Source organism: Tursiops truncatus, chromosome 11 (assembly GCF_011762595.2).
Source record: "Tursiops truncatus isolate mTurTru1 chromosome 11, mTurTru1.mat.Y, whole genome shotgun sequence".
NCBI lineage: Eukaryota > Metazoa > Chordata > Mammalia > Artiodactyla > Delphinidae > Tursiops > Tursiops truncatus.
The window spans coordinates 9801499-9811282 of NC_047044.1; the positions used below are offsets into that span (position 1 = coordinate 9801499).

At 51.9% G+C, this 9784-nt stretch overlaps 1 protein-coding gene across 1 annotated transcript in view; it reads right to left on the minus strand.

Annotated features, from left to right (window-relative positions):
- Positions 1–9584, minus strand: part of KDELR3 (KDEL endoplasmic reticulum protein retention receptor 3) — a 15625-nt gene extending 6041 nt beyond the window's left edge. Inside the window, exons 1-4 of the mRNA XM_033866044.2 lie at positions 9321–9584; positions 5019–5119; positions 1348–1506; positions 241–493 (exon numbers count right to left, since the gene is read on the minus strand). Coding sequence (XP_033721935.1) covers positions 241–493; positions 1348–1506; positions 5019–5119; positions 9321–9411 — 604 coding nt within the window. The 5' untranslated portion in view covers positions 9412–9584. The remainder of the gene's footprint in view (positions 1–240; positions 494–1347; positions 1507–5018; positions 5120–9320) is intronic.
- Positions 9585–9784: the final 200 nt, after the last annotated feature.

Here is a 9784-nt window from a genome sequence, read left to right on the forward strand (position 1 = left end):
TATTTTGTCAAATGTTCTCTCATAGCTGTCTTCCCTGTACACTGCATAGTACCTAAAATATCCTACTGGTCTGTATTTTTTCATGGCACAGAGTTTCTGAAAACATTTGTCTTCCCATGTTAGAATGTAAGCACCATGAGGGGCACACAGACTTGCCTCTGTTCACTTCCATATCCCCTCGAACATTGAATGGATTGGTAGCTGAGACAGTGCCAGCAACACTGTTCTCGCAGCACCTACCTTTGGTCACATACAAGTAGAAGAAGTCACAGTAGAAGATGGTTTGTACTACCCCAGACACCACTGCAATTTGGTCATAGAAATTCTCAGTCTGGTACCGCCTGATCCAGTTAGCCAAGTAGAGGGCCCGGTATAGCCCAAGAAAGAACAGGTAATGAGTAGTAATGGTCTCAGCCTCTCCAGTCTTGCTGATCATGAAGAGCTGCGGCAGGATGGCCACTGATTCCAGGTAGATAGAGAAAGTCCAGAGGATCTGAGCCAAAGAGAGAAGTAGCCAGAGGAGGCTGGTCAAGAAGGGGCCATCTTTAGAATTTAGTTACTAAAATAATGTTTATTGGAGAGAATACAGTGAAGCAAAAGAGAATTTTTTTTAAGATGAACTAGTTCACCATTTATTCAGGTCTTATTTATTTGCCGCTCCGTGTGGCTTGCAGAACCTCAGTTCCCCAACCGGGGACTGAACCCGGGCCACGGCAGTGAAAGCCAGAATCCTAACCATTAGTCCACCAGGGAACTCCCAGAATCATGTTCTTGAAATTTTTAATTATTTTCATCAGTGTATCATTCCACCCCTTTCTTTGTACATAAAAAATATTTTTAAGAGATTCAAGCGTACTGCTTTTTTCACAAGCATGAACGTTGCTATAGAACATAATTTTTAATTGTTGCAGAATTCTGTCATACAAACTTGATTTAATTGAGGCTGTGGTTTCTCAAAATGGAATCGATGAACACCAGCATCAGAATCTCTTCAGATGCTTGTTGCCCCAAAGATTCTTGGGTCAGAGGCCAGACCGGAGCTGAAATCTGGGTCTGGACTGTGCTCTAATATCCACTAATCACCAGTTGGCCAGAGGGTCTTAGTCTTAAGCAGTGCTGTGATGCCTGCTTTGTTGATGAACACGACTATTTAGATGTGCCCATTTTCAAGAGGAGCACTGTCAATAGCTTATTGGCAATTTCTAAACTTATAACAACAATACAAGAGTAATGGCTATGGTTGTGGCAGAAAGGTAGCCCAGATGTTACCAAGGGTCCAGAGGTAAGGACTTTAGGGAGTGTGTTTACCTTTGGGAATTAGTACTCTGTCTGGGTCCCTTCCCTTACCTCCAGAGGAGTGAAACTGTAGTTTTCAAGGAAGGAGAGGCCAATGACTGGGACCAGAAGAAACTCCAGGCGGAATGTGTCATTCTCACTGTCAAATGTTTTCCGGAATTTCCCATAGATCATGTACACCGTGACATAGGCACAGAGGAGAAAAACCACCTAAAAAGGGAGAGAGACACATGGGAATCGATAAAGTCATTTCCCAACCTATTTGCTGGGCTTCAAAGCCACCCTGAGTTGGGACCTACCAAACCCAAGGGCTAGTGTTCTGCCTTAAGGTGGAAAAGGTGAAGTGTGCTTGCACATTTCTCTTGGGCCAATGAACCTAGAATCTGAAGCTAATGACCTTTTTGTTAAGTAACTCCATGCTTCTAACTGGGACTGATAGTGCTACCATGAAGACAAAGGTGCCCAGGCGTCCTCTCACTGTGGAATGTTAGGCCAAAAAAACCAGAATTGGTCTTTGTCGGGGGACTTGGTGGCATTCCATGGCTATTTATTTATCTTAAATGTATTTATTTTTGGCTGCATTGGGTCTTTGTTGCTGCGTGCGGGCTTTTTCTAATTGTGGCGAGTGGGGGCTTACTCCTCGTTGCGGTGCGCGGGCCTCTAATTGCAGTGGCTTCTCTTGTTGCGGAGCACAGGCTCTAGGTGTGCGGGCTTCAGGAGTTGTGGCTCGAGGGCTCTAGAGCGCAGGCTCAGTAGTTGTGGTGCACGGGCTTAGTTGCTCCGCGGCATGTGGGATCTTCCCGGACCAGGGCTCGAACCCGTGTCCCCTGCACTGGCAGGCGGATTCTTAACCGCTGCGCCACCAGGGAAGCCCCCAGGGCTCTTCTAAAGCCTCAACTTCCTGGATCTGCATCAGTGACTTGAGAGCATTCTTCCACAAAGACTTGAATCAGTTGACCATCAATCCTTCAGAAAAGTGCTCTTTTTCTAACTACAGTAGCTGTCCTCCAGCATATAATGGTTTTATGATCTGGCCTCTAACGTAGTCCAGAGGCTCTCAAACTTGAATGTGCATCAAAATCATGTAGATGGCTGCCCCTTCCCCTGCCCCCAGAGTTTCTGATTTAGTAGGTTTGAGCGAGCCTGAGAATTTTGCGTTTCTCGCAAGTTCGTATGTGATACTGCTCTGCTGGTCCAGGACACTAGCCTAGAAAACTAATGTTTGCACTTCAAAACTCAGGTTATTTCCTCAAAGTCTTTTCTCACCAGAACGAGGCACACATGCTCTGTGTCACCATACCCCCATATAAAAATACTCATTGCTGCTTGTGAGCACATGTTCTGTAAATGTCTGGGTACCAGTCTGTCTCCCCTAGGAGAGGAGATTCCATAAGCGGGTCCATGCCCTGTCCACCTCTGAATCTAACTCAGGGCCCAGCACAAAACAAATGCTGGAATGAGTGAATGAATCAATGAAATGGAGATCACTTCTTCATTTCACAAATTCGGAAACTGGCCTCTTTGAGGATCCGAGACCTCATTCAGCCATGGCAAGGGCTGGGTTTACAATCCCTGCCAGGACTGCCCAAGTCAGACCCTTGGGCAGAGAAATAAACTAAGCAGGTGGTGTTTGCTACTTCTGTGTTGGATTTAAGGAGACAGCGATTTCAGGACCTCAGACTGTAGTTCACACTGAGTTCAACAGTGCACAAGTAACAGCATCCTCCATTCCACCAATCCCAGGAACAATATGCCCAGAATCCCAAAGGGACATCCCTGATATAGAGAAAGAGAACTCACTTTCAGTTAAATATCTTCTGGGTGCTAGGTACATTACACAGATTATCTCATGTCATCTTCACAATAGCCCTGCAAGATAGGTAGGATTCCTCCCATGTAGCCTTTTTTCCTTAAAAACAGGACTCCTATTAGACAATGTGCCCAACTAAAAACTAATTTCCCAGCCTCCTGTGCACATAAGGATGGTCAGTGACATGTAGATGGAAGTCACTGGAAAGCTCTTTAAAAAGGGCTTACCCGGCTGACAGGCACCCTATTGCTCTTTCTCCCCTTCCTCCTCCTTCCCGTCCTGAATGTGATGTGATAGTAGGAGCTCTAGCACCTATTTTGTGACTCTGAGGCAAACCTGAGGATAGATATCACATTCAGGACTAGCTATATCATTTGCAGGGCTTCTTGTTAAAAAATAAGTATTTCAAAATGGCAACAGCAAAGCATTAAACCAAGCATGGGGCCCTTCTGAGCAACTGCACAGGTAACAAGCTCAAGTGCTGGTTACACTAAAGCTGGCAGAGCAGAAAGTTAAAAGGAGATGCCATCCGGCCCTAGACTATGCACTTCCAGATTTTGTGTTATGAATGAGATAAAAATAAATCCTTACCTTATTAAAATAACTCAAGTCTCTGTTACCAGCATCCAAACCGTTACATCCCACTTTACTGACTCTGAAACCTGGGCTCCGTCCACTAAACTGTGTTGGATGGTTGGTTAAAATCTCAGAAAATGTCTCATCCCAACCAAACCTCACAGCTATGGCCCAGGGCTGAGAGATGCTGTTTCTCCGTCTATAAAACAGGACCAAGCTTCAAAGCAACAGCTTCCCATGGCAAAACCAAATCCAAACTGTTCACCTGGATCATCTGCCCTCACCCAGCCCTCTATCGGCACCCCTACCACCAGCAGGTAGCCCTCACCTGCTGAGCTCCCAGCGTGCCTGCCTTCTGTCTGTCCTTTGAATACACCAAGCTTGTTCCTGTCTTGGGGGTCTTTGCATCAGCTATTCCATCTGCTTAGAATGCTCCTCCTCTGAGCTTAATCCTTGTGTCACTCAGATCTCAGCTTACACGTCACCTCTTTGGAGAGGCCCTTCCTGATGACACTCCCTAAATAGCTCCCTAGTCGTTCTCTATCACGTAACCCTGTTTTTAAAACTTCTTTCGTTATAATTGAAGGAAACATCATCCTATTTTACTTATTTGCATAGCCTTATCCCTAACCAGTTTTTCTTACTTGTTTTATTATCTGTCTCCCCGGTTAGAATGTAGGTTCTGTGAGTATAGGTGCCGCATATATCTCCTTCAGGTACCTAGCTCACAGTAGGTGCTCAATAAATAATTGTCAGATAAATGGACGAATAAGTTCTCTGAAAGCTCAGGGTACCATGTTTGATTTTTTGCGGTACGCGGGCCTCTCACTGTTGTGGCTTCTCCCGTTGCGGAGCACAGGCTCCGGACACACAGGCCCAGTGGCCATGGCCCACAGGCCCAGCCACTCCGCGGCATGTGGGATCTTCCCGGCCCGGGGCACGAACCCGTGTCCCCTGCATCGGCAGGCGGACTCTCAACCACTGCACCACCAGGGAAGCCCCGATTTTTTGCTTATTTTTTAACCATTATAATAGCTAACCTTGATGGAGTTTTTAATATATGACAGCTATTGTGTATTTACATTTATTACCTCGTTTAACTTTCACAACAAAATCCTCTGAGGTAAGTACACCTATTCTTCATTTTGTAGAGGAGGAAACCAAGGTGCACAGAGGCCAGAAAACTTGCCCAAGCCCAGGTCCCACAGCTGCTAACAGCAAAGCCAGGATTCAAATGCAGGTCTGCCTGGCTCCACAGCCTGAGTCCCCAAGTATACTGTCTCACCGTCTGGGGGTTGCTTGGCAGCCCCCCACCATGGCTGCCCATCCCCCTTACCTTCATTACTGTGTTGTAGATGGAGATAAAGTTGGTGAACAGGTCCAGGTACCTGGTGGTGAAGACGAGAGCGAAAAGGATCTGGCTCTTCCCGGAGATACCTGTAGCCGGATGGGGACAGGAGACAATAAGAACACAGACGGCCAGGCTCACACACACTCGAGAAGCCCAGAGCCTGAGCTGGAAAGGCCTCCAGAGTGTCCACTTCATAATGACACCCTGTCCAGGACACTGTCACCCTCAGAGGGCCAGGAAACACCCCTTCCCATTGGGTCACTTGAGTCTTTTACTCTCATTAGGCTGTAATCTGTCACCCGGTCTCCAAATCAAGACATGAACACCAAGTTCCCAGGGCCCCTGTGCGTGCCTGCCTTGGTTCCTGCTCTGGGGAGGGCGTGGGGATGGGGGGAGTCAGGCTTGCAGGGGGTAAGTGTCAAGGCTCCTCTTTGCTCTACCCCCAGGGTTCCACTGACAATTCCCAGGGCTCCATCTTTTGGAGAACAACTCACCGACTCTACAAGGTGCTGATTCACCAGGGAGACCACAGCAGGTGGAGGAAGGCACAGGGCCAAGGGAACATTCTATTTTATTTTTCCAAATTTTAAAGATTAAAAAAGCTTTTTTTCTAGTTATAAAAGTTATGACTATTTTTACTCATTGTAAAACAAAATCCAGATAGTACATAGAGATGTAATTTAAAAAGCAACAATCACCTGAATCCCAAAGTCTGAGTGTGCGATCTTCCAGATCTTTGTTGGTGCACAGATACACACAACACATATGTGCACACATATGACACATTTGGACGCATCAAGTTGACAAAACTGGGTTTGTACTTTCCATGCTATTTCCTCATCTGCTTTGGTCTCTTTAAACTTTTTATTTTGAAACAATTTTAGATTTACAGAAGAGTTGTAAAGACAGTACAGAGAGTCCTACCCTTCACCCAGCTTCCCCTAATGGTAACACCGTGCACAATCACGGAACATTTGCCAAAACTAAGAAACTGACATTGGTATAGCACTATTGACTGAACTCCAGACTTTTCACGTTTTCCCACTGATGCCCTGTTTCTGTTCCAGGATCTAATCCAGGAATCGAGGCTACAATTAGCCATCATGCTCCTTAGTCAACTTTTGCCCACTTTTGATACATCGTGGAGGCGGTTCCTGGGTAAAAGCAAGCAGCTGCCCTGCCTCCCATTTCTCTTGCCCCATTAAGCCCACAGCAGTCTGGATACTTCACCAAACCACTCCCATGGTCCCCGATGCCCACGTTACTGCATCCAAACGTCAACTCTATCTCACCCACCCAACTCCTCAAGAGCACTCCGTCTATCCCAACCACACCTTTCTCCAGGTTTCTGTGGCTGTCCACGCTGCCAGCTTCTCACCGCCTCTGGCCACTCCTGTCCTCCTCAACACCTAATCCTCAGAGGGCTACCTCTCTTCTCCCTCTGTCCCTTTGCCATCCCATCCGACACACAAAGGACCCTCTGGCTCCAGACTCTCCTTGGATCTCTGACCTGTATATTCCTGCCTGACTAAATCCACCATCTCCCCTTGAACCCCCTCCTTCTCCTGTCTTCTGTCCTTCTTCTGCCACCATCATCCCCTTTGTGCTCAAGGTAGAAAACCAAGAGCCATCCTTGAGCCTCTCTCACCTTTGTCCCCTCACCCCTGGATTTTATTCTAACTATGATGGATCTACTGGGGAATTTGACACCAAGAAGTGACATTACCGGATTCAGGGTTTGATTCCTTTGTACGCCTGATCTGTGCCTTTTCTAATTATTCCTCTGGTGAGGGACATTTTGGGGAGAGGGGACAATCCTAACGACTGAGGATGAACACCACTGAAGCCCCTAATATCCTGGAGAGGGCTGGGTCCACCTGCCAGCTTTCCTACCAGCATGGCAACCCTGAGCCTCAACTGTAAAATGGGGCAGGACTGACGTGAGGACTAGATAGGATTCAGTGAGGACCCGAGTGCCTCCCTGGGGGTCTGGCAGTGGGGCTGGCTGTGGGTGAAGGAGCCCCCTGGGGGAGGGGGTCGGAGTCCAGGAGGCAATACTGATCAGCTCGGAGCTATGCCTTTCGTGATGCCATATCCCTGAGCCCTCACTGAGGTCTGGCCAGCGGGGTCCTCAGCCCCGTTCAGGAGGGTCCAGGCGGCTCTAGCGGGGGATGCTTGGCTACCCCCTCACTCGGCCTTTCCCCACTCCTCCCCTCTTTCTATCCCCAGCCTGCCAGGCCCCTGGGCTTCACTCACATTTTCTTAGCTCTTTGGGAGCCCTGGAGGTCTTGAGCACAATGTTTTTTTCACACTGTTTTGAAAGCAGTGAATAATTTCCACCAAAGCAAGCTGCACATGGAGACCCCAGGACACAGAGGAGAACAGGAGCCAGTACCCGGCCAGAGTCCCTCAGGGGACCCACTGGCCAGGTACAGACCTCCTGCCATTTGACAGATGGGAAAACTGAGGCCCAAGGTTACACAGTGAGTCCGTGGCAGAGCAAGAATGAAGCTCCAGTCTCCTGCCTTCGGGGCTGGGTCACAGGGGTGTCATACCAGGCCCTGCTCCTCGGGGCTGACGGGCTGGCATCCAGGAACCTCACCCCCTCCGTTCTCAACCAGGCCTGTGCTGATTCCTCTCCGCACACACACAGGCCCCACTGCTCACCCGCCCTTTCCTTTTCCAATAGCACTTCGCTTCCCTGACAAACCGTATCATTTACTCGGTTGCTACCACTGTAGCTGGTTGGCAGTCTCCCACTGATAGATTCAGCTCCACCAGGCCAGGATCTCTGCCTGTTGCCCGGTTATATCCCAGGTGCCCGGTACAATGCCTGGCAGAGTGGGATGGGGAACAGAGCCCCCTCCTGGTCACGGCTGCCCACCCCATCCAGGGCCCTCCAGTGGCAGGGACAGGTTCAACCTAGATTCTTCCTCTCACTGGAGCCCCTCTCAGGGCTCCTGGCCCACTTCCCCTGAGTGGGAACCTGAGGGCCCGTGAGTGCCCATTTCCCTGGAGACCCCAAACCCGAATGGCCTCCAGGTCTGGAATCACTCCCTCTGCAATGACCCTCACACCGGCACCCACCTCTCCCCCCCACCAAGCCCCCTGGGCCAGCAGCCTCCACGACGCTCTCTGCTTCCTCTCTCAGCCTCCCCACACAGCTTCCAGGGTCCCCTCCGAGCCCCTCCCCTGCTCCCCAACTTTCCTTGGCTCCCAGTCCCAACTCCCTACTTGACAGACAAGGCCCTTTCACATATGACCACCCACCCCCCTGGACTCATCTCCCTCCCAGACCACCCCGAAATTGGGCTGCTCACCATCCCTGGGACATGCCCTGCCCTCTGTGACACAACACACCCTTCCTGGGTGACACCCTGCCTGTCTTCCAGGACCCAGCACAGAGCTGCTCCCTCCATGAAGCCTCAGGGGTCCACTCTGCCTCCTTGGCACCCACAAGGAGCCTGGGCACGTCTCTGTATCCCCTCACCCCAGTGCCAAGCACAGGGCAGGCGCCTCCAGGACACCAGTGGACAGAGACGGCTGCAGGCAGCTCAGCAGCCTCTTAATACACGGGGTCTGTTTGGCCACCACCAGTCCAGCCCTGAAACTTCTCCAAACCCCTAGCAGGGCGGTCAGACTGCTGGGCAAAAGGGGGACCCCCTCCCGCCCTCCCTGGGCTTCTGCTCATGGGCGGCTCCATGCCCACCTGGGCCTGGCTGGTGCCCCTCCTGCCACATCATAGCCGCCTGAGGCACAGGCTGGGGAGGAAAGAGGGCCCAACTTGGGGGGAGGGGGGAAGTCCGGGAGGGGGAGGGGAGAGTGGTGGGGGCAGGAAAAGAGAAGACCTTGAGGGTCTGGAGCCGCTTCCTGTGTGTGCACCTCCTTCTCCCCCGCGCCCCGGTCCCCACCCTGGGTGGGGGCAGAAAGAACAATGGGCCCCAAGGGATGCTGCTCCTGGGCAGCAAAGAGAGTGTCACCTCCTCCTTATTCCCCCTCCTCTTCCAACTAGCAGCGGCAATGCCAAGCAGGGGAGAGAGGGGGTCGGTCAATGGAGGCGCAAGCCCGTCTTCCCTCCGTAACTTCCGCGGGTCCCTTTTCTGTGATATGGTACAATTTTAAGTTTTCTTTGGAAGCTGAGCTACGCAAAAACAGTTTCAAGCACCCCCAAGCCGAAGTGCCCACCCTCAACAGACATTCAGGAGGCTCCCCGTAAGCCCTGCAGCAGGGGCGTGCGGCTGGCCCTCCGCCCCCGGGGCCCCACCTCCCGCCCGGAGCGCCCCTCACCCGTGCAGCACTTGGAGCGCCAGATCTTCCCCAGTAGCAAGATCATGGCCAGGAGGTGGCTCAGGTCGCCCAGGATACGAAACACGTTCATGGTCCGGCCCGCTCTCAGCCAACTCCTGGGAAACTTTCTGGCGGGCGAGGCGGCTGCCACGTCCCCGGCCCCGGCCTCTGGGTCCCGCGCCCCTGCCCGCGCCCCCGAGCTCCGCGCTCCCGTCCGGGCGCAGCCGCTCCGCCAGCGCGCTCTTGGCGAGGCGGTGACGTGGCCGAGCCTGCCGCCGTGCCAGGGAGCCAGGAAGCGCCGCCGCCCGAGATCCCGAGATCCCGCCTCCCGGCCCAGCCCAGCGCCGCGGCTCCCGGGGCGGGGCGGCTCCGCGGGCTGGGGGGCTTCCGGCCTGGGCCAGCCTCCCGCGGCCTGGGCCCGCCACCCGCCGCCGGGGCCGCTGTGCGTCTGCGAGGTGCCTGCC